Here is a 25249-nt window from a genome sequence, read left to right as displayed (position 1 = left end):
CCACTCAGCTACCCCAGAGAATGGGTTTCCTCAGCTGTCATGTCTCTGGCTGTTCCAACATACCAGCCCGGTCTGGTCACTGCCTGTCAATTTTCCTACAGATCATCATCTTCTTGGCAATGAGTACAGAGGTGATATTTCTTGGCAAGAACTGAATCTGATTCCTTCTCAAACCTTCATGCCAGCCTCAGCAACATCTGGACCCACCTCAGCTAGTTCCTTGAATAGCTAATGGATGGTGATCTCTGTTACTCCTACATCTATTAGTTGGCATCCCCTTCCTTCTCCCTGATTTATGATCATATGATCATAATTCCGAGCTTACTCTACAGGTTGTAGCTAAGAGATCCTTAATACTATCAGTTATTCTGATGCTCACATGATTTCAATGTGCCTTTCATGTTAGCTGATTTTCTGGCATCATGGCAGTGCAGCCCCATAACATGCTATTACCAGTCCTGATTCCTCTAGTAAAGGATGGAGACAGCACAGAGGAGGACATGGGAGCCAGTCCTGAAGACACCTGATAAGCTAGGGTCAGATGGAAGGGGAGGAAGACCTCCCCTATCAGTGGACTTGGAAAGGGGCAGGGAGGAGATGAGGAGGGAGGGAGGGTGGGACTGGAAAGGAATGAGGGAGGGGGCTACAGCTGGGATACAAAGTAAATAACCTGTGATTAATATTAAAAAAAATAAAAATTATATTAAAAGAAAGGATGGAGACTTAGAACTCACAGCTGCTTGTTTACCAACAACAGTCTCTAAGCACAGACTTAGTGAGTTTATCAGTGTGTGCACACACAGGGTATTTCTGTATCTTTGCATACCATACCTATCAATATCTCCTTCAGTTACCCACAGTGTTGACCTTTGGGCTCAGCATCCTCAGAAGGAACCATTCATTGGCTATATAGCCTATATCCCTCCTAATCCCTTATACCAGGCAGGATTCTCCAAAAACATATAAACAAAGAACCAATGAGGCAGAGGTTGGTAAAGAACTGCATAACTGACTTTAAGGAAGTAAGCTGTTTAAGCATGAGGCAGGGCAGGCTGAAGATGTAGAAAAGAGTAGAGGATGCAGTTTGAGGCTGAAACTATTTAGAGGTAGAATTCCCTCTTCTTTCGGTATTCCAGTGTTTAAAAGACAGGGTTTCACGAGCAAAGGCCAGTGTAAAACTTGCTATACAGACAAAGATATCCTTTGATCTCTTGATCCTTCCACCTCTACCTCCTGAGAGGTGGTATTATAAGAATGCACAACCACACTCTATTTTAAAGAATGAGCTATTTATTTATTTATTTAACAGACAACATTCTGCCTGCATGTGTGCCCGTATACCAGAAGAGAGCATCAGATCTCATAATAGATGGTTGTGGGCCACCACATGGTCACTGGGAATTGATCTCAGGTCTTTTGGAAGAATAGCCAGTGCTCTTAACCTCTGAGCCATCTCTGGAGCCCAAGGTTAAATTCCCATGGAACTGGAGTTCCAGATGGTTGCAAGCCACCACACAGGTGCTGGAACCAAACCTGGGTGTTCTGCTGAAGTAGCAAGCGCTCTTAACCACTGAGCCATCGCTACAGGACCCAATGCTCAGTTTTATACAGTGCTGCAAAGTAAGCTCAGGACCTCTTGATAATTTCTTTCGGTATTATACTGGGAAATGGTGACCAGCTACTGAAATCATCCCAGGTCCACGTAGTCTTTCTTTGAGTCTGGAGATGTAACACCTCTGGCAGAAGCAAGCTTTCTCTTTGCACTGGTTGTGGTGCTTGTACTAGCTAGTTTTATGACAACTGATGCAAACTAAGAGTCACGTGGGAAAAGGGAACCTCATCTGAGGAAATGCCCCCACCAGAGTAGTCCGTTAGCAAGCCTGTGGGAAATTTTTTCTTGACCGTTGATTGATGTGGAAGGACCCAATTCCCAATTTACTGTGGGTAGTGCCACCCTTGGGCTGGGTGCTATGAGAAAGCAGGCTAAGCAAACTATGAGGAACAAGCCAGTAAGCAGCACTCTTCCATGGCCTCTGCTTAGTTCTTGCCTCCAGTTCATGCTCCTCCTCTGGTGGACTGTGATGTGGAACTGTAAGCTGAAATACCAGCCCCATCCCCCAGTTGCTTTTGGTCATAGTGTCTTATCAAAGCAACAGAGAAGTAACTGAAACAGCACCACAGTGGTGACTTAAACACTTCAGAGAGGAAATGTTTCAGGAATACAGATCTCAAAGGCCACACTAGTACCAAGTCAAACCAGTTGAGTTTCTAATGTACAAGGCTATGGACTGACCTCAGCCCAATTTACACAAAGAATGCAGTTTGTCCTGAGCATTGAGGGTTACCTGCCATCTTACTGGGTTCTAGATTTAGCAAATTATTTTATCAAATCATTTCTAAGGAATGCCAGGAAATTAGCAATAACAGACAAGACGCTGACTGGGCTTTCTTTTTGCTAGGTTGAGGTCATATAAGGGCTCAGAGCAAGTGAGGAAGCAACTAAGAAAAGGTGCTGGCAGCCACCTGCACTGGGGTAAAGGAAAGCTCAACGTCAAAGTACATGTGGATAGGACCACTCCTTAAAACAAGTTTTGAAAACTGAGGCTCGATTATGTGTGAATTCCCAGCCAACCAGGGCCTAGCCAACTAACTTCCTTGACTGAGAACCTAAAAAAAGACCAATAATGTTGAATACTTCTCTGATACCTTTCCCATTATTTATTCCCTTTCAGGACACTTACAACATTCTATACAATGTTTGCCTGAGTGGATTTTTGTCCATATACTCAAACGCAGAAGCCACCCAAGCCTACTCAGAACCTCATTTTACTACTCAGTACCAAATATCTGGACCAGCCATATCATATAGCCCTAGTGTTGTAAGTGGACATGAGGCTACTTGTCTCTCAGCACAGCTAAAGACTCACTGTAGATGTTCTATATCTACTTACAAGATTTTCTGTGGCACCACCAGTCCCTAAACCAGAACCCAGGAAGTACTGTTTATGTGCCCGTGACAGTCCCTTATCAATGAGAAATTGCTGAAAGCCATCCCAGCCAGCTCTGTCACCTTCCTCTAAGCTACCAAGCATTATACTGCGATTTATACTTTTTTTTTAAATGGATGTGTAGATGTCTTGCCTGCATGTATTCTGTGTACCACATCTCTAAGAGCAACAAGTGCTCTTAACTGCTGAGCCATCTCTTCAGCCTTGACTTACAGTGTTTTATTTATTTTTTCATTTACAGTATTTTAAATAGCAAAACCAGGTATGGTGGTACACCTACACAACGTCAGCACTCAGGAATGGCTGAGGCAGAATCTCTTAGAGAAGGCCAGCCTGTTCTCTAGTAAAATTTTGTCTTTAAATTAAAAGCATTGTAGGCCCTAGTAAGATGATAGATTATTCCTACCAAAACTGTACCCTTCTCCAGGGCACTCTGAGAAGCCGGTTTGTTGCTTTGGTCCCAACCCTCTCTCCACCTTCCATCCATCTCCACAGAACATTCTTTTCTACCCACCCCAACATCTTGTTTCTTCAATTAAGTATTTTAACATTCTCTTGTTTTTTTAATTATGTAAGTATGAATGTACATGAGTGCCGGGGTCCTCTGCAAGAGCATCATGTATTTGTTATCACCGAGTCATCTCTCCAGCCCTCATGTGTCTGACTGTCTTCTTCCTCACCTAACTATGGATCCCCACATCTATGGATGTTTATTCTAAAGTGCTTCATGGTTCATTTTGCAGCTCTGCTTCATTGCTCATTGACTTCCTAACATTCCTTTCCCCCTTTCTTTTCTTTAAGCAGAGTATAGATCCTTGAGAGAAGGCTGACAGTGTCTTTTTCACCTATCACTTCAATGTACATTATTACCATGTACATCAAGTAATTTTTTCTGGCTTTCTTAGTATGAACACTAGTATTCATAAGAAGTAAACAACTTACTATACAAATATACAATTTGCTACAACTAAGAATTCTATCCTGAGGTCAAATAAGATCACAGTCAGATAATGGTTTTCATACTTGAGCAAACCAGGCAGCCAACATTCAGCATTCTCTGTCACAAAAAGGAAATGCCATGGAAGTTTGGGGCTGTCTTGTTATGTATTTTTGGCCCGATCAGTGGTCACTCTCTTCCTCTACCCTGACATCTGAGCCCTACACCTTTACTCAGTTTGGTGATCACAGTGTAGGAAGAAGTGTGACTACACCTGGAAAACACCGTGTGGGCTATGGGGCTGAAGGAGCCTTACTCATAGGCCTCTTGGGGGACTCACTTTTTTCCCTTCATTGTCACCACAGTAGAACTGCTCAGCTTTGGTCTTTCCCATTACCACAGGGTCAGCAGCCTCTAGGTGGGAAGGGTTGGCCACCAAGGACAGAGTGATGTTCCTGTCAGTCACGCGGTTGATCCTGCGGTGATACATGCCCAGGTGGTATTTCATGTCCCCGGAGCCCTGATGACAAAAACGGCAAGCGATGCTGGCTGGAGACGTTCACTCTCGGTGACACTCCAACAAGTGGGATTTTTGACTCCTAGGGCCCAACTACAGGAGCATGGGGAGGCTTTCCCCATGTCCGTCCCAGGCACAAGTACAGGGTCACTTGGGCAGAAGGAATGCTCTTGCCCCAGCAGGAGGAATATAGGGCTGCTGGGTGGAGGAGGTTGACCCGCTCTAACAAAGAAGGTAAACTGAAAATGGTCCGGAAGAGTGGAGCTTCAGTTAAGACATTCTGAGAAGCCAGTGGCTCCAATGGGGTGGGGGGTGGGGGGAGGAGGGGTGTCTCAAGACGGCTGAGACAACCACAGTGGATAGATCTCCATACAGATCCTCACCTCATCAGCTGCCTCCAACTTTGAATCAAACTGACAGAAAATCTGCTCCAGCTCCTTCCTGATGACATTCGCAAGCACGTTCAGTCGTCCTCTGGGACACAGGGAACAGTGAGTAATCTCCAGGGCAAAGCTGCTCCACCCTGCTCCTTACCCAGGACATAGCATCTCCTTGGTTTGTAGCCCAAGAATAGTTGCGATCCAAAGGTGAAGTGGACACCACGTCTCTGGCCACCAGGCATGATGAGCCAAAAACCCACAGACAAGAGAAAGGCAGAAAGTACCAACACTACCCAGTCCCAACCCCATGACTCTCTCAAATCTCAGAAAGCAGTCATTCTTACAAGTGAGATAGCAGCAATGCCACTGGGGTTGATTTATTTATGAGACATGCTCTCATTGCATGGCAAAGATAGTCTAGAACTTACTGTAGTCCACGCTGGACTTCAATTTTGTGATTTTCCTGTCCTAGCTTCTCAAGTACTATGATTATAGGCATACATTACTATGTCCATCTGGATTTAATTTTAACAAAACTCATTACAAATGAAATACAAGTTTAATCATATTTGGCTTTGGCTTTGAGACTGACTCAGTAGTCATCCTGACGTGGGAGTGTAAGAACCTTGGAAAGCAACACATCTCTATATACTCAGGCAGTCTCCGATCTCTAGCTGCCACTTGATGAAGGATCAGTAGGGCCCACTCCTATGCCTCTAAGTTCCCATGGGCCTGAAGTACCTGTGTGGCATTCCCATGATCACATAGTCCACTCCATTTTCACTTGACTTGTCAATGATTGTCTTGAGGGCAGGGATCAGCACCTCACAGCCTTCCAGACCAAAACGCTTCTCAGAGGACCACTTTCGCTGTAGGAAGTCCTCAAACCTGGATGGAGAACCAAGCAACCTGAAGGGCAATGTCTGTAATGCCAGCCTCAGTATCAGGGATTCTCAAATGACAAGAGGGTACAATGGAGGTCAACACTATTCTCCTGGCCAAACGTAAAACACATACATGTTGCTACAGTCATTCTCATGCCTGTCCACCACCCTGGATGACAGGCCACCCACACCTCACAAACACCTCCTTACCTGGTGGACCGTACAAGCCTGGCCAGCAGGGTCCTCTTCTCTTCATTGGTGAACTGCATTATTCCAGGGGTCTCAAACTTCTGCCGGATCCACTGGCATTGCTCCAAATCATTAATGAACATGAACTCCACACCAATGTGCTGGCAGTATGCCATCTGTCCACATATATACAGGGACACAAGTCATGGGTGACCATGAAATGTATTCTAGTGTGCCAGTAGAATACATTTCTACTGGCAGCCCTCCCACAAGAGCTGCCAGATGTGACATATAGCTTGCATGAGCTGGAGAAAACGGGAGGCAGCCTTTGAGTATGCTATGGGCTTCAGACCCTGTGTCAGGACTACTCAGGACTTGATTTTGATAGGAAATAACCCAGAAGAGACATAAGCCACTCTTCCATCCCCACAGAGGTGAAGAGGAAGGTGCTGAAGGGCCTGGAAAAGAAGGAAAGAGATCCTTTGGCTTGTACGAGGTGGTGTGCATACTCGAGGGAAAATCCTCACCAAGACCTCTAGAAAGTGAAGAAGGCTCTTGGTATAAATGGCTTTCATCTGATTATTGTCCGGACAGTACTAGATCAGTAAGAAAGGTAACAGTTGGGATATACAGAAAAGCCAAGTCACTTGGGACATGACCTCTAGGAAAGCTGGCTTATATGGGGCATTATCTGTGTGGCTTAGATGACAGAACTTCTGTGTCAGCAAGAGACAGCAGAAATACGTGAGATCCCAGAAAGCCTAAGCCATAACTGTTGTACTCCAAGCAATCCCAATTCAGAATACGGTATGTACATAAAGCCACCACTGCCATACTTACATGTTATGTGTGTATATGTTAAGTTGTGGTGTAATTACATAGACCTTAACAAATATCTTTAGTAAGTTCAATATTCCAAGTAGAAATAGGTGAGATAAATTTCCCTATTTTATTTGATGCAATAGATTAAGCACTTTGTTTCAATGGCTAAAGTTATCCACGTACTTTGCTCATTTCAAACGCTCAACAGTTCTGTAGACTAGGCTGGACTCAAACTGAGAGATCTGCCTCCTGAGTGCTAGGCTTAAACGTGTGTGTCACCACCACCCAGCCTCAGGTGCTCACTGGTCAAGAGGTGGCTCCCATGCTGAAAAAAGCAGATTGGATAGCATGACCAGTGTCGCCACAATGATGCACAGGCGGACCTAAAGTCAATCCACATTGGATTAATCCTGAACATTTCCTCGAGCTGACTGTTCCGTAACTGTTCCTTCCTGATACTGATACAAGCAGTTTCCATTCCTTGCTCTCCCAGGGGATCACCAAGGAGGAAGTAAGGCAGCTCCTAGCTGAGATGCTTTCAACAAACACAGAAAAATGTCCCATCTGATATCCAAATATTTTCTACTACTCATGTGCTAAGTGCAAAAGATGAGCTCAGTGGAACAAACATGCATCACTGGAGGATGGAAAGGCTCGAGCCAGGCTGACTCTAATGTCCAACCATGGCAGGAGCCCCTCAGGACCCTGCTGGTGACTGTGCTGTAAACTGTTTAGCCAGGCGCTGTGGTGCACACTGTAATCCTAGCACTCAGAGGGGCAGAGGCAGGCAGATCTCTGTGAGTTCGAGGCCAGCCTGGTCTACAAAGTGAGTCCAGGACATACACAGAGAAACCCTGTCTCAAAAACAAATAAAACAAAAATTTTAAAGTAGGTTTCTAGCTATAAAACAGGAAAAAAAAAAAAAAAGGTTATCTCTATTTTTTTAAAAACAGAGGACCAAAACCAAACAGATAGGCTAACCTTGAGTCTGTCAGCGCTTCCTAAGAACTGGCCTTACCTCCAGCCGACGGATGATCTCCCGCAGAGGAAGTGCTGACTCTTGTCCCCCGATGAAAGTGGTGGTGGGCAAACGGAAGACCTTGTCAAGGTCAGACTCATCTAGGCCATAGAATCCTACAGACGATGAGGGACAAGGCATAGCCATGCAGGGGTCACAGTTTACAAGAAGGGAAGAGAAGGGATGCCCCAAAGAGCAAAAAAAGAAAAAAAATATCACATACCCCTGATATATATATATATATATATATATATATATATATATATATATATATGAAAACAAGCAATGTTTACCATCAAATCCAGAAATTTTAACAATAACTGCACACTAAGATTTTTACTAGGTCAACCAGAATAAAGCTATTATGCATGTATTAGTCCAGTGTTTGGCAATTACTTACAATTAAGAGTTAAATTTATTTAAAGGTCCCAAGATAAAAGCCAATTTTGGGAGGTGGAAAGAGCCACAAGAAATCAATCAAAAAGTAAATAAAAAGTTAAGAGAATTATAGTAGGAAATGAGGAACTGAGAGAGAAACAGCAGATCATGAGTCATTTAACAGTAATATGAGTATATATTACAAAGTGGCAAAGAACTGGCGTCTACAAAGTGAGGGAGAAATAGTCACCAGGAACTAAGCAACTTGTAGGAGAACTGTCCTTCAGGGTACAACCAAGGTAGCAAAGAAAAGGTCAACAGCAGTCAGGCTTGGATTAAGGGCAAGCCTCTTCCCCTTGAACACCCAAACTGTTAGATATTCTAGGTGTATTCTGTGGTGCTAGTCAATCACAGGTCCACCTTTCACTTTCCCTATCCACTCTTCTGAAGCACTCACTGCAGGGAAGATGCCTCTTCATCTGAAAGCTGTCTCAAACTCTCTTCTTCAGCATCATGCTTGTCTCATCTCAAAATCATTCCAGGTGCAAACTAGCAAATGACCACGGGTTTGCTTTACAGTTTGTCACTCTGAGGTGATCTGTCCATTCAAGATGGTAAAGAGACAATACAGGAGTCACTTCAATACCTGGTGCCAGCACTTTCTCAGGCTCCAGGAATGAGAACAGAATGCACAGACAGTGTGCAAAGCTTGACATCTGACTACCCAAGATAAAAGTCTCATCGTTTCCTGTCTGAATTAAGTATAAGGGCTGATGTGAGACCCACGAATCAGGGAACCAGATTAATGCAAGGAGCTTGCAAACACAAACATGGACATAAATCTCCAGGGTGACTTTTTTTTTTTTTTTTTTTTTTTGTCCCAACAATTGCTATTAAGCTCTGAAATGGCCTTGCTATGTAGACCAGGTTGGCCTTGAAGTTTAGGTAATCATTTTGCTTGTCTTTTGGGTAGTAGAATTACAGGTGTGCACTAACATGCCCGATTCTCAGGAGAATTTATAGAAACCCCTTTTCAGTCTTCAACATCAGTGGCCCAGGGATCTCATGATTCTTATTCAAGTTAGGTTGGGGAATTACATCCTCTTTTTCTCTCTCCTCTTTGAGACAGTGTCTCTGTACATAGCCCTAACTGTCCTCAGAGATATGCCTACTTCTGCCTCCTAAGTGCTGAGATTAAAGATGTTCACCACCATGCCCAGCTGGGTACTACATCCTTAAGTCTTAAAAAGCTCTTTTAATTTAATTAAAACAAAAGCAAAACAAAACCACCACCCCCAAACCCAAAACCCAAAGGAAGATGTTGGTGAAAGTGGTTTACCTACTCATTTGCTTTTCTTGTTATTTTTTTTTTATAATTTATTTAATTTTATTTTATGTGCATTAGTGTGAAGATGTCAGATCCCTTGGAATTGGGGATTGGTGTTACAGACAGTTGTGAGCTGCCATGTGGGTGCTGGGAATTGAACCTGGATCCTTTGGAAGAGCAGACAGTGCTCTTAACCACTGAGACATCTCTCCAGCCCCTTGTTATTTTTTTTATCATCAATAAAGGAACAGCAGTTATGGGCTTATAGGAAGCACAAAGCTCTTGCTTATAACCCAGCTTGCAAGCAACAGCTTCACAGTGTGTATGAAGAAAAAAATAAAATATTTTCTGCATGTGTGTTTTTTAAAAACAAAATTTAAAAAGATTTATTTATATTACGTATATGGGTGCTTTATCTGCATGTACACCTGCACACCAGAAGAGGGCATCAGATTGTGATATAGATGGTGGTGAGCAAGATGTGGTTGCTGGGAATTAAACTCAGGACCTCTGGAACAGACAGTGTTCTTAACCACTGAGCCGTCTCTCCGGCCCTGGAGTTGTATATTTTAAGACAGGCTCATGTTCTACAGACCAAACTAGCCTCGATCCAGCAGCAGTTCTCCAGTATCAGCTTCCTAAATGCTTTGACTACAGGTATGTATCACCATGCTTGGTTTAATAAAATTATTTGAGAAAATTTCCCAGGTTTACAAAAGTCAGCCCAGGCCAGGCGTAGTTATTATAATCCCAGCACTTTGGAGGTGAAGGCAAGAAGATCAAGAACTCAAGATCAGTGTAGGTTACAGGAAGACTGTATTTCAAAACAAACAGAAACAATCACCAAATAAAAAAAAAAAAAAAAAGAAAAGAAAAAGAAAATACCGGAAATCTCAAATTAGGGGGAAGACCAGAGGACCAGACTGTCAAAACAGTACACTGTGATAGCAAACACTCAGGTTGCAATGCTAACCAGTTACGCAGACACCTCAGATGAGCGCTGTGCTGCTACATCACCAGCATGAAGAACTAGTAAAGGAGGCAGGTAATACACCTCAAGCGTCCACTGTCACTCACAGCTCTTGGGCCTCACTGACCAGCATCAGAAAGGCTTGACCCATTCCTAGATCATCAGTCATTTGAGAAATGAAATCCACACATGTATGCATTGGGCAGGTTAAAAAAAAAAAAATATATATATATATATATCACTCTTCTTTCTGTTTCTTTACTAATTCTAGACTTTGTATGTAGAAACAAAAGGTTTCTAACCAAGCCTGTCGAAAGGCCAAAAGAAGGCAGACACATCCAGGGAAGTCTCTGGGTTCTCTTCTGCTCCCACCTCCCAGATCCCAGACACAGAGTAGAGAATCAGCAGCAGAGAAATCTTAGGAAGTGCCGACCAGCAAATAAATAAATAAATAAATAAATAAATAAATAAATAAATAAATAAATAAATAAATAGCAGATAACAAAGCCACACAAATGTTGCTCTATGTGAAGATGGGGAGGAAGAGGAGCTTCATAAGACCAGAAGACTTGAGACAATTCCTGCTGCATGCTGCTACTAATTTGTTACAAGCCTGGAACACCCACATTGAGGTTTTAGGGAAGACCCAAGAGTGAGTCTAAAACTGCCTTTCTAAGACTAAAATAGGAACAAGGTAATGCCTGTGACAGAAGCTGTGTCCAGAGAAGATCTGTTATGACAGACTTACATAAGATCTAAAAACTCACAATACCAAAATGTCTTTGTTTGCATTAAAAAAAACTTCAAAACACACAAGAGAGCTGGTGAGATGGCTCAGTGGGTAAAGGCGCTTGCCACCAAGACAGAGGAACTCTCCCCAGGTCCCATGTAGTGGAAGGAGAGAACGGATTCCCTCAAGGTGTCTTCAGATGGCCACAGTAGCCCCACACACTAAAAGACCTTGGTCATTGGCATGGCAGTTCATTCCAGCACTTGGGAAGTAAATAGAAGGATCAAGGGGTTAAGGTCAGTCTTGAGTACACAATGAATTTGAGGTCAGCCTAGGCTACGTGAAAAAACAAAAACATACAAATAACCATTATCATTGTCATCCTACTATATATAATTCTACATTTGGAGAAAAATAGGAGGATCTCAGTGAGTATCACGGTATTGCAATCCTGTCCCCCAAAAGCAAGAACATTTTAGAATGAGTAGGAAACAATAACCAATATCTATCAGACACATGTTAGAGTTACTTAAGAATCAAATAAAAGGGGCTGGAGAGATGGCTCAAAGGTTAAGAGCACTGTCTGCTCTTCCAAAGGTCCTGAGTTCAATTCCCAGCAACCACATGGTGGTTCATAACCATCTATAATAGGGTCTGGTGTTCTCTTCTGCCCTACAGATGAACATGCAGACAGAACATTGTATACATAATAAAAGAAGAATCAAATAAAGCCATTTAAAAACCATTTCAATGAGTAATTATAAATATTACAGTGACAAAATGTTGAGCTACAAAATTAGCAAAAACTAAAAACATCCTAAAACACCAGATGGAGGGGCCAGTGAGATGGCTCAGTGGGTAAATTATCTGTCACCAGAACATTACGATCTGAGATCAGTCCCCAGATGGTAGGAGAAAACCACCTCCTAAAAACTGTCCTCTGACCTCCTCATGTGTACCATAGCACATGAGTGCCCACACATGTACACACACCCATAAAAATTAGCGAATATATATTTTTTTAAAAGGAAAAAAAAAACCCCACAAATTCAGTAGACAGGTACAATGGAAGGTAGAGTAGTAGATCTGAAGCTGGAGAACAGAAGCCCCCACTGGATGAAAGCAAACATTAGAAAGCACCGAGGACACGCGATACTATAATGAAAGATGCCCATTCATGTGAAGGCAAATTCCTGAAAGAGAGTACCTGAAAAGGTACTTAGAAAATGGCTGAAAAATTCCTAAATACAACAAAAAATTAAACTCCCAATTCAAGAAGCTGATTTAATACATAGGATAAGCCCCAGATGCCAAAACATAATAAACCTGAGAAATTTAAAACAAAGAAGAGTCTCCACTTACAGAGAAAACCACACTAAACCAAATGAGAGTTTTTTCATTATAAATTCTAGAAGCTAGAAGTAAGTGATACATTGCTCCATAAAGTAAAGAAATCATGTCTTAGATTTTACAAACAAAACAAGGGGAAATTAAGAGACAAAACAAATACCCCCACCCCAAGAATCAGCCAAGAGCACACAGGATGGCCCTAAAAAAATGGCCAAAGGAAAGTCTTCAGACAGAAGGAGACAAGATAAAGAAGCAATCTCACAAAGGATGAAAGACCACACAAAGCAGGAGGAAACAGAACAGACATTCCTGTTCTTTGTGGGACCGTCTAATGCTGTTCCATTTTGAATGTATGTAGAAAAAGTATTTAAAACAGACATATTATAAGGAGATAAAAAGAGGTAAGTTTTCTGTTCCAACTGAACTGGTGAAATAATGACATAAGTAGACTGATCTATTATACCTACTGTAGAGCAACAAAAAGAGCTACAAATAGATACATGCATAAAGGTCAGACTTTAAAATAAGAGTGTAAAAAAAATCCAGGGACTGGGAAGATGGTTCAGAGGGTAAAGGTGCTTGCCATACAAGACTGACAACCTGGGTTTAACTCCTAGAACTCAGGTAAAGGTGGAAGGAGAGAACTAACTCCATAAGTTATCCTCTGATCCCCATGTCTGTACCATGCTTGTATATGCCCCCTGCTGACCCTCATAATACATTTTTCTAAACACCCATAGACAACAGAAAGTAAAAGCCAAAAAAAAAAAAATCCCTTTACTTGTTTTGCAAGAATAAAGATATTCTACAGTGACACTTATAATCCTCCCCTTTGCCTTATACTAAATAAATTAGAATTTCCCCAGGAGTTTGTCCTGGGAAAAGGAAAAGGCTGAAGCTTAGTGCCAGCAGGAGCAGTAACTTGTCTCTTGGAAAGAGATTCCACACAGTTCTGACAACCTGTCAGACCATCAGAATTGAAATTATGATGGGTGGGACCACACCTTGACCAGGCTGCTAAGTTATGCATAGCTCTTACCCTCTTACTTAAACCTGAACTTCATGTCAGGATCCCAAAGATGGTCTTGGGGGGGTCACTGGATCTCTTTATTCCTCTTCCCACCGTGACCACTTTAAATAAATCTTCTTTTTGCTTCTCACCATTCTTTTTGTTTGTTTAGTAGTTGTTGTTTTGTTTTCTGAGACAGGGTTTATTCTGTGTAGCCCAGACTGTCTTGGAACTCTCTTTGTAGACCATGCTGGCCGTGAACTCACAGAGATCTACTTGCCTCTGCTTCCAGAGTCAAGGGATTAAAGGCATGTGCCACCACAACTGGCTTTACTTTTTTCTTTAATTGGCCTTTAAGGATAAGTAGCTGACCCTAACTTGTTAGGGCTGGCAGAGCCCTGGCTCTGACACTAACAACTCCAATAACAAAATGAAAAACCGAAAAAACCAGGAAAGAATAAAATGGCACACTTACGCTCTTAATATATCAGTAACACTAAGTGTAAAGAATTGGCAGAGTAGATTTTAAAAGACTAACAAAACAAAAACTCTACAGAAAGACTAGGACGAAAGCACATGAGTGTTTGTAAGAACAATCTTATAATACTATGACATGGACAGACAGAAAAAAGTAGAAAAATATATTCTGCAAACATCAAGTCAAAAAAAGTAGGGAATATTAGTATCAGATAGGGTAGACTTCAGAGTAAAACATTATTAGGGGCACAGAAAGATACTACATTATAACAAAAGAGTCTATATGCTGAGAAGACAGCAATCCTAAATGCAGCAGATTATATATATAATAAAAATAAAAAATATAAAATATAAAAAGCTTGTATTCCCAACACTGAGGACAAGGCAGGAAGACTGCTAAAAGTTTTGAGGCTAGCCTGGGTTACATATAGTGAATTCAAGGCCAACCTAGGCTACAGTGAGACCATGTCTCTTCCCCCATCCCCCCCCAAAAAAAGAAAACAAAAGCTATCAACTATCTAAACCGAAATTAATGAGAGACTCAAAGAAACAGACAAATCTACATAGGTAATTGAAGATTTCAACACCCTTCTCTCATTTAAAAAAAAAAATCAGAAAATTGTTATAGATCTAGGAGAACAGAGTTCAAACAAGATCTAACTGATGTTTAAAGAACACTACACCTAATAAGCAACATTCTTTTCAGGTGACTGTGGGCCATATGTCAAGACTGATGATGGCCATTAACACTAACATAATATATAGAAGGACTGAGAGCTTAGTATAATCAGTTTAGAAACCAATAACAGATACTAAACAATAAACACTTCTAAATAAACCAAAGGTATTAAAAACAAAACAAAAGCATGAGGGCAAAGGTACTGAATTTATCAAAACATGTAGGAAATCTGAAGGACTACCAAGATAAAAGCTTACAGTAGGAAAATACATACATCAGAAAATTTAAAAAGACTTTAATCAATAATCTAAATACCTAACCCTGGCCTCAGGACTAGAAGAGGAAGAATAAAACAAAAACCAACAAAAAAAGATGTAAAAAAACAAAAGAACAGATATCAATGCAATTGAGGAGCACAAAGCAATAGTGAAAACCCAGGGAAATAAAGGGCAATTTCTCTAAAAGATCAGTACACTGACAAACTCAGACAACACAATTTACATATGTCAGGAATGAAACATGAGGTCACCGAAGACCCTCAAGATGAACAAAAAAATTAAAAGTATCTCTAGGTATTTTACAACTTAGAAGAAATGAACCACGGAGGAACATTTCTCAATTTCCCTGTAAGTTTAACCTGATTCTTAACAAAACATCCATAAGGTTTTATGTAGACAGAAACACTTAACTTTAAATGACTCTAAAACTGTCACAATAACTGTAAAAATAAAGCTTAATAGCCACAATAATATAAATATGATACTGGTGGTAGTATACACACAACTAAAGGAAAACAAAAATCTAAAATAAACTCACACATCTAAGACTTAATACGTTTTTTTAAAAAATGTATTATACTTATTTGTGTATGTGAGACACACATGCTCCAAGGCATGCATGTGGAGGTCAGAGGCTCTCTCCTTCCACCACGTGAGTCTTGGGAATGAAACTCGGGTATGTCAGGCTTAGCTGCAGGTGCCTTTACTCACCAGCCAGATCCTACTTATTAAAAAAAAAAAAAAAAAAAAAAAAGTACAAAAATCTCACTGAAGGAGAATTTCCAGCTAACAATGCCAAAACAATTAAACTACGGGCAAAATAAATCTTTAAGTAAATCTCAATTTAGACACTGATCTTATACATAAATAAATTCAAAATGGATTCTTGACTTATTTAAAATTATAAAACATTTACACTTTACAATGTTTTATAATTTTCAATTATAAAACATTTACAGCCCAAGGCACTCCTGCCTTGCCCTTGAAATGGTAGGATTCTAGGTGCAGTCCACTGTGTCCATCAAAATATACAAGGAGAGAGCTCTGGGATCTAAGGCTAAGAGAAAAGTTAAAATTGACAACAAAAAGCACAATATGATGAAAAAATTTAATGAGCTACACCTCATAGAAATAAACCCTTTTTGCTCTGTAGAAGACCAGAGGTCTTCAACATGTGACTTCTCTTAAACAACTGCATTTCCATGCCATGGGACACTAACAACCTGGTGTACCTTTACAAAACTAACCCGAAGGAAAAACGGCAAACTCAGAATGTGACATATTGTGGTTCCATTTTCATAGCACTCATAAAATGACAAATTACAGAAACGGAGAAGACAAGAGTAGTTGCCAGGGGTTAAGCATTGTGGTAGGATAAGAGGCGAAGGATTCTGAGTCTTGATCCTTGTATGACATGTGCTAGAGTCACAACCATAACCTTGGGAATACTTACTAAAGGTTTTGAAAGTCATTACTTCTTACAACTGTATGAGTCTGTACTTGCTCAAAATGCAAAGTTTAATATCTCATAGATACTATAAATAAGACAGAGGAAAAGAAAAATGTCTTAAGAGAAGCCTGAAGGGAAAGAAACTGGCCATGAGAGTGAAGGGTAGGTAGAGAAGATAGCAGGCAGATGGCCCCACCACTTCAACTCTGGATTCCTCAAGGGCATTCTGCCTAGAAACAAGGGTCAAGAAGCATTCCCAGAAAGCTTTTACTAATACTCCAGTTGTCTTTTAATCAGAGAACAGTTTAAGGACCTTGTTCAAAATACCCAGGAAGCAGAATCTGAAGGAATCCAGAGTCTAGCAAAAACCACAAACAGAATGGAAAGGACAGGACAAGCCACCATGCAGAGCTAATGTGGCCTCAGGCCCCCAGTTGGCTCCAGCGGGAGCTGAGGGTGAAAAATGCTGCACATGGAAGTTTGCTGCAAAGCGATAGTGAAGCATGTGTAAGATGAAAATGCTCTTCAGAACACAAAATGAACAGAAACAAGCCCACATGGGGTCACAGCTCTACTTGGTTAATAACTAAGTGAAGAAAAAAAAAGTATTTTAAAACAACTGTAAAACATGGATAGATGTTGTGTCAACTTTCCCAAAATCACATGCTAGGAAAAGTTGTACATCCTATTCAAACGAAGTCCTAACTCCGGAAAGGTGAAAGGCTCATGATTTTCATACCTCCTACTGTTAGCATTCGAAGTCGTTCCTTGAAAACTGCAAGATCTGAGAGGCAGAGTGGGGTAGCATGGGTGAGCGCAGAAGGAAAAAGACAGGTGAGAGTTAGTTCAAAACCTCAACACCAAAATCCTACACCATCACCACAGAAATAGGAAACACAGACAGTCACACGGGCAGAGGGATGGAGGGACGGATGGATGGATATGGACACACACGCACACAGACACAACAGAAACACATACACACGAAGAGACAAGGATGGGTTTTGTGATGAGGGGTTCAAGTGTTGAGACCTGATTTGGTAGAGGTGGGACCTACTCATGGAAAAGCTGGAATAAGGTAAATCAAAAGGCAGGAAGGCCACTCCTCCGAACCTAGGAAGCCATCAGGCAGTATCACTTGATCCCACTGCTCTAACCTACCCTCAAGAAGCTGCTGACACAGTGCTTACTGGGAAGTCACACATATTTCTGGACCACTATGTGGGAGAGATAAAGGAAAAGAAAGTAAGAAGACCTGATTTGAGTAGCTATCTTTCAGATAGCAGTCGATTCTAAAGGAAGACCTTTAGTCTAGTCTTCCTGTATAAGATGGCAGAACTGGAACAGAAGAACCCAACAGCCAAAACCATCCTAAGAACCTTAACTACACACACAGCTACATGGGACTTTACACTACCTACTATGTGTGAGCTTTCAGGCTTTCTACCCCAACTTTCCTGGCCACCAGCGAAGCTCAAAACATTTACCAGACACACAAAACTCTTCACTCAGAGCCATGGTCATTTCACTGGTCAGGGTGTGCAGATGAAGGGCAGGCAAGTGATTCCCTTCAAGTGGAGGGTTCAAGCTGACTGAAGAGATTCCAGTGAGCAGGCAGTCTCATTAAGATGCCTACACTGTGCAAACGCCAGACAATGCTCTGCCTTCGTCTCCTAGCAGTATCCATCTAAGACCTGAGCACCATGTTCTGCACAAAAGCAGCAATGCTCTGCCTGAGGTGAGGATGAAGATTTTATGGTTTTTTTCCTTGGGTCTTTAGGAATCAAGACAGACTAGGTCAACACTATTAGTCATCCTGTGGAACTCATACATAGGGAGGATCTCAAAAGAAACTGAAATTGTTCTTTCTTGTTAAAAAAAAAAATCTGAATACAGTATGGGATAGTGCTTACTATCTGGCTATTGGGTATGTAGATACTTTTATCTTTTTTTTTCTATCTCTCTCTCTCCCTCTGTCTTTCCTTTTTATCTGGCTACTGGGTATGTAGATAATTTTATTTCTTTTCTCTCTCCTTTTTTTCTTTCCTTCCTTCTTTCTTTCTCCTAGCGTATTCATGCACTTTGAGTCTTTTTAGCAATTACTTTTAGAGTGCAGGCGTGCCACTGGCGTAGACAAAACCTGTCAGGGTACAGCTGAGTCACTTCTAAAAGATGCAGGACACTTACACGGGGTAAGTGTGATAGGTCTGCCAGTTCGTGGCCATAACCAAAGAATCCCTGTTAAACACCTCATGTCTTTCTGGTCTTGATGCCCTTGAACTTCAACTTCAGGAGACCTTCACCTAAGGAAGTTTATTTGTTACTGCGCTCCAGCTGAGGTGCAACATGTTGCACACAGGCAATGTCTGCTAAATAACTCTTACTCCAAAATTGCGATAAAAAGCAATTCTAGAACCAAGCGGTGTGGTATACACATGGAGTCTCAGCCATCTGAAAGGCTGAAGTGGGATGGTCACTGAACATATGGTTTTGAGACCAACCTGAGTTTTCAGCTCATTCTTCTCAACACACCAATAAAATTAGAAGGGTGTACAGGAACACTGACATACTGTGCCTAATGCCACAAAGGCAAATGCAAATTCATTTAAGCTGAAGTTCTGACATTTAGCTTGAAAGTCAGTTAGTAAGTCCAAAACTAAGTTCATATCCTAATATTAACAGGAATTTACAAACACTAAAGGGGTATGTTTGAGAATTTTCATATTATCCTTACATTTGTTTACAGATGTTAATCTGAATCCTTTAATGATATTTAAATCTCAGATTAGGAAAAATAACTATTTTGTCCCTGCGAGAAGTTACTGTGGAATGTATAACAGAAGTTACAAACGATGGCAATTTTAGGCAGGTATTTAGTCCAGGTACTAAAAGAAAAAATTGAGGACAAGAGTCAATGGGAACAAGATGTCAGCTCTCCCTCACCATGTCACACTGAGCAAGAATGAGTAGCACAGAAATCCTGAGACAACAAGCGGCACACTACAGTTAGCACTGCAGGTTGACTTGTTTCTGATTAAATAAACTGTGTATCTCCAAAAGATGACAATGACGAAGGCTCACTGTCTGGACCTGTCCACTTATCACAACACTGTCATCTTGCAATACACACTCATTTCTTAGTACCTGAACCCACAGGCCTTCTTTAGGGTCATCTAAGAGAAGCCCCCTTAACCTTCCTGCCAGGAGGCAGTGGGATGCCTTATTCTCACTACCACAGAATCAGAAAACACGCGGAGCAAAGCAAGGGTGTGGATGACAGAAAATGTGTTCACAAAGGAAGCATGGTCAACCTCACACAAATTAAAATGGCCCTCCAGCAGCTTACTTGGAACCTGACCCCAATGAGTACATTACAGAAAAAGGCATCCCTAGCCCAGACATCATGAGCATAATCATGGACTATAACCCGTAACTAACTCAGGAACAGCTCTAAAATTAATCTTTAAAATTTTAATGAAAAGCCTGTAGTCCTAGTTATTCAAGAGGCTAAGGCAGTAGGGCTCTCTGAGACCAGCCTAAATAAGGGGGGGGGGGGGGGGGAGGAGAGAGGAAGAAGTGGAAGGCAGAGAGACAGACAAGAAGGAGAAAGATACCAAATCTGGTGCTGACTCAAAAATGTAAGGCCAGAATTCCAGAAAAAGAAGGATCAAGTTCAAAGCCACACTGGCTTAAACAGAGTTTTCAATATAGGGATGTACCTCTATGCACAGTTTAATCCTGAATTAAGTGATACCTCAGGTAGCACCACCACATCTGTCTGGAAGATGGGATGATGATGAGACACAACAAGGACAAGGTTAATCTTCTAGCTGAAGGTCATCCAGTTAGGGATTATAAAGCTTGTATCCATATGAGGAGATACTGGAACTTGAGTACTGTCCAAACTCACATCAAACCTGTGTATATCAAGGGTAGTTTCTCAAAGTACTTTCCTACAGTTTCAAATGTCTAACAACTGACACCTTTTTTAACCTACACATATATTTATGTCACACCATTTAAAATTCACAGCATCAGGGATGGGATTTAGGGGGAAGCTAGCCATGGCAAAGGGCTGCATTAATCAACCTGTGGAAAACCTGAAGTTCCAGACCAGTCAGAGTTCAAGATCTGCTTAGGGCTTTAATTTTTCTTATTAAAATAAAAACTTAGTGGATTAGGTGGCACATCTTTGTAATCCCATAACCAGAGAGATAGAAGTAGGAAAACTAGGAGTATAAAGCTAACCTTGGCTACAGAGCAAGTTTTATGCCAGCCTGGGTGACATGAGACACTATGTGAAAAAACACAGAATCAAATGTGCTTTTCTTTCATTTCTGACTCTTAGAGTACCCACATGTTCCTGTTCACAGGGAGTGGTCTGAGAATTTCAGAACTCTGAGTCATTTCTATATACTTGAGCTTTGTGATTTCTAACATCTTCAACTACGATCCTCACAGAAGCACAAAAACACCGAGGACACTATCCCAAGAAAACATGAGGCAAGGCCCCAGGAAGGGAAAATAAATAGATAAATAAATAAATAAATAAATAAATAAAGGCAGGGCAGACTGGTGAAATACAGACTCAGGAGGCTGGCTCTGTTGGAATTCCTTAAGATTTTTTACCCCTCAAAGACTGCTAGGCTGGGATCTCTGACAGCTTGCTTTGACCTACACAGTCTGACAGGACAAAAGACAGCTTGAGGGTCCCCCACTATTCTAACTTAATGCAGGTTCCAGTGGTACAGCAAATGGCCAGTTTTCTCCTCTGCTTTTCTTTAGCACAAATGTTTTATCATAACTGCATTTTATCGTAATAGCATTTTTTGGTCTCTAATCTGACTGATATAGAGGGTGCTCTTCAGAGAAGATGAGGTTCCTGTAAGGTTTCTGCTCAAAGGGCTAAGAAGTCCACAGCCAGAGGCTCACCCTGACCCAAGCACATGGAGGGGACCCTACAGGTCTAGAAGGCTTCAGAGTATTCATTGGACTGATGTGATACAAACAGGAGAGCAAAGAGTCTTGGGGTTCCCATGCAGTGGAAGGACTAGGAGACAATGAGCAAGAGTTTTCCCACTGAAGGATGATATGGACAGAGAAAGCACTAGACCATCTAGGAACTATGAAAGAAGACCACATCTAACGAGCATAAAAATTTCACCACTGAAACCCAGAGCAAGGATGAATTCACACCTAACTCTACAACTGGAATTTGGTTCAGAGGAGGTCCTCTAAACTTTCCTCCTGTGGTATTTTATATCCATGTTTTAGGCCAAAGACACCAGAGTTCCTCTTTCTCAAGTTGAGTCATAAAGATTCTTAATCTTTCCCATTTTTCCTATGACAACTGACCGTAAATGCCTTGAGCTACCCTTGGATCACATTTAAGGGCTCAGTTTAGAAGGCTCCCACCCTATGCCTAAAAGGAGGGAATGCTAAGAAACATAAGCATTAAGCCCTGGTAGACAACTGCATTTTAGCATGGCTGCTCTTGCTTTGATCACACCTGTGCAATAAGGTCTCCATAGAAGCCTACGAGGACAGTATATGCAGGCTGTGTACTGTGAAACATGTGATAGCTGAACAAAAACCAAGATGGTGGTGCACTCCAACTCCATGCTACAGAGTATCTAAGACACTTCCAAACTTACCCTCAGCTTCTCTTTACCTGACTGATTATTTACATCTTAAAATAGCCTTTATAATAGGGGGTAAATACATACAAAGTGTTTTGCTGGGTTCCAGTCATGGTGGCACAAACCTTTAATACCAGCACAGAGACAGGTGGATCTGTCTGAGTGAAGCCAGCCTGATCTACATGGTAAGACTCTGCCTTAAAAAGAAGAAGAAGAAGAAGAAGAAGAAGAAGAAGAAGAAGAAGAAGAAGAAGAAGAAGAAGAAGAAGAAGAAGAAGAAGAAGGAAGAAGAAGAAGAAAGAAGAAGAAAGAAGAAGAAAGAAGAAGAAAGAAGAAGAAAGAAGAAGAAGAAGAAGAAGAAGAAGAAGAAGAAGAAGAAGAAGAGGGGGAGGAGGAGGGGGAGGAGGAGGGAGGAGGAGGAGGAGGAGGAGGAGGAGGAGGAGAAGAAGAAGAAGAATTACAGTAAGTCAGTAGTTACTGATGGAGGATGGAGGCAGCCTTGGGAAGTGAGTCCCCATCTTGGATCTGATTCTATTTCCAGGTAGACAGAAGTTAGGTTGTCTTTACATTTATTTGTATGTCTGTTCGTCTAACTGTCTGCACGTATATACATGCCACGGTGTAAGTGTGGAGGTCAGAGGAATACTTGTAGGAGTCTATTATCTTTTTCTACCATGTGGGTTCCAGAGACCAAACTCAGGTTGCCAGGCTTGGTGCTAAGCACCATTACCTGCTGAGCTACCTAGCCAGCCTCAAGGAGTTGGTTTTTATCCATGGTTCCTGGCTCAATTTCTTTTCTAATGCAGGCCATAGAAACTAAGAAGTTCTCTTACCTAACGTGGATCACAAAACTCTAATCATTTCTAGACTTTCTGCTTTGGAGTTCACCATAAACATTCTTTTTGTGGAGCAATCTATCAGAACTGAATTAAATGAGAGGAATGATTGGTTATTTGCTGGTGGGAAAATGTCTCTACAACTTTCGGGTGACTTGCACAGAGACAAGAGGAGCTCATTGGGTATCTCTGCCTTATTTCCTTGAGATGGGGTTGTTCACTGAACCTGGAGCTGTGCTAGCAACAACAAAGCCCCAGTGATCTTCCTGTCCCTCTTTCCACAATGTTGGAGTTATATGCTCATGTGGCCATGGGGCTTTTTTTACATGCATGCTTGAACTCAGGTCCTCATGTTTGCATAGCAAGTGCTCCTACCCACTAAGTGATCTCCCTGGCACCCCCTTATACCTTTAGATCACACATTTTTTGTGTTGATAACCAAGGAAAAGATAAAGTTTGTTTTTCTACACATTTCCTAAATCATGCTAAAAGGGTATATAATATGGAGGAAATCCTGTTAAGACCTAACTGTTCTTGAACACTAAAGAAAAATTTACTGTCAACACCAATTCCAACATAATAATGTCCTCTAAATGTAGCCGATTAACATCCAAGTTCTTGGTTACAACTTAGCAATCCCTATAAAACCACAGGGTAGGTGCAGAACCCCAGGGACTATTCCTCAAAGTGCCTTCAAGGACACGAATTACATCTTCTCCCCAAGAGTATTAGCAAGTAGGTGATCATCGATTTCATTAGCATGCAAGGTGCCTACTGTGAACACTCTGGTCATTTCATAATTAGTCACATCATCATTTCTTTAGTATAGGTTAGCAGCATGGTGACATAAGCAAATTAACTCTGGAAGCAACTGCAGTGAGCACCTCAATGCCGTGTCACTTCACGAGGAGGACCAGGTACATGTTGGCATATCTTCTGTTAACAGTGACAAAACCCCAATTCTCCACACATGCACTTCCCAAAGGCCCTGGCCTCCTGACGCTGTAGGGAACGCCTTCCAAAGTTTCCTCAGTATGATCACCAGTATTTACAAATCAGGGAACACAAACTGCACACCTTGCTCTGGAATTCATTCCTTAGGAATATGAACACCCTCCAGCCCAAGCAGGCCCTACCACACTCCAGAACAGGACAGCCACGACAACAGCAGCCTTGCAAGGCTGATCAGTGGCCTTCCAAAAGGCAGTGTTGTACAGGATGTGGAAAAGCTGGAGCCAGAAGAGCTATTCTCTGAAGCAGTAGGCCAGGTTTTCTTGGTGCCACAGACCCTTCCTTTGAAATTTTATTTTCCAGATTGAGACTTGGACAATCTGGCTAAAATATGAAATAAAAGTAATATCCTTCAAATACACTAAGGCTACATTACTGCTGAATTTCAAGTGATCAGAACGAAGGAAACTTAAGAGCCTTTCCCTCCTGTCTGGATGTCCTGGCTAGCACAGGCTGTGCACAGCGAGAGGAGCTCAAGCAGCGCAGCTGACTGCTCGCAGACCCTCACCAAGTTTGTCTGTGGATGAGATAATGTCAGCGGGCACGGAGGAGTCCAGATCAGCATCCAAAATCCCCAGGGGGTCCAGCTGTGCTACATGGTGCCCTCGTATCTATGAGTGGGCCAACGATGAGAGGGAAGGACACACACAAAAGGACAGGAGAAAAAAAAGAGGGAAGGGGCAAAAAAAAAGTAAAATTACATTAAAATTAGCATTTACATATTAATTCTCACCCACGTTTGAAGAAACAGTTACCGGAGCATCATCAAAATTTACACAACTAATTCCGAGAGGATCAAGTTTTGCAATGTGATGACCCCTGACCTGGAATAATAACACAAGCAAGTCATTAAGCAGATCCAGTGAGCTGGGGGGAGGGGCAAAATTTATATTTCATACAAATTTTTCTTAGAAAGGAACATAGCTCAAGGAATCCATACAACAGAATTAGTTTTTAAAAAACACTTTAGAACAGTTTGTTTTAAAATGCATTACTGTGAGTTAGGCCTGGTAGATAGCACAGACCTATAAATCTAAACCACTCACAAGGTTAAGGCAGAAAATAAAAAATTCAAGATCTGCCTGGGTAACTTAGTGAGATCCTGTTTCAAAGAGAGCTAAGGATATATACAGCTCAATGGTAGAGCACTTGCTTAGTAAACTGCAAGGTTTGCTAAGGTTCAACTCTCAGTTTATAAAACACACACAGCATCATTGTGTATAAATGGTCTTTTATGAGCATAAAAAAGGAATATGTTTCTCAAGTTATAATAAACTTGGATATTTAAAAAAGGAATCTTGGGATCCTTACAGGTTCCTAGATAATGAAAATGTGACATATTGGGAGAACTGTCATTCTT

The 25249-nt window shown here is 41.5% G+C and overlaps 1 protein-coding gene across 6 annotated transcripts in view; it reads right to left on the bottom strand.

Moving 5' to 3' along the window:
* The window catches only part of Ogdh (oxoglutarate dehydrogenase), a 64342-nt gene that overhangs the window by 14535 nt on the left and 24558 nt on the right, over positions 1-25249 (bottom strand). For 3 of the 6 annotated variants that reach the window (XM_060365641.1, XM_021632677.2, XM_060365642.1), the window contains exons 4-10: positions 24398-24500; positions 17143-17187; positions 7756-7871; positions 5937-6091; positions 5584-5730; positions 4846-4936; positions 4286-4465 (exon numbers count right to left, since the gene is read on the bottom strand). In XM_060365641.1, coding sequence (XP_060221624.1) covers positions 4286-4465; positions 4846-4936; positions 5584-5730; positions 5937-6091; positions 7756-7871; positions 17143-17187; positions 24398-24500 — 837 coding nt within the window. Of the gene's footprint in view, positions 1-4285; positions 4466-4845; positions 4937-5583; positions 5731-5936; positions 6092-7755; positions 7872-17142; positions 17188-24397; positions 24501-24622; positions 24714-25249 lie in introns of all 6 variants that reach the window. The other 3 variants (XM_021632673.2, XM_060365644.1, XM_060365643.1) reach the window with 3 other exon arrangements.

Source organism: Meriones unguiculatus, chromosome 12 (assembly GCF_030254825.1).
Source record: "Meriones unguiculatus strain TT.TT164.6M chromosome 12, Bangor_MerUng_6.1, whole genome shotgun sequence".
In the NCBI taxonomy this organism is placed as follows: domain Eukaryota; kingdom Metazoa; phylum Chordata; class Mammalia; order Rodentia; family Muridae; genus Meriones; species Meriones unguiculatus.
This window is presented reverse-complemented; position numbering and strand designations above follow the sequence as displayed.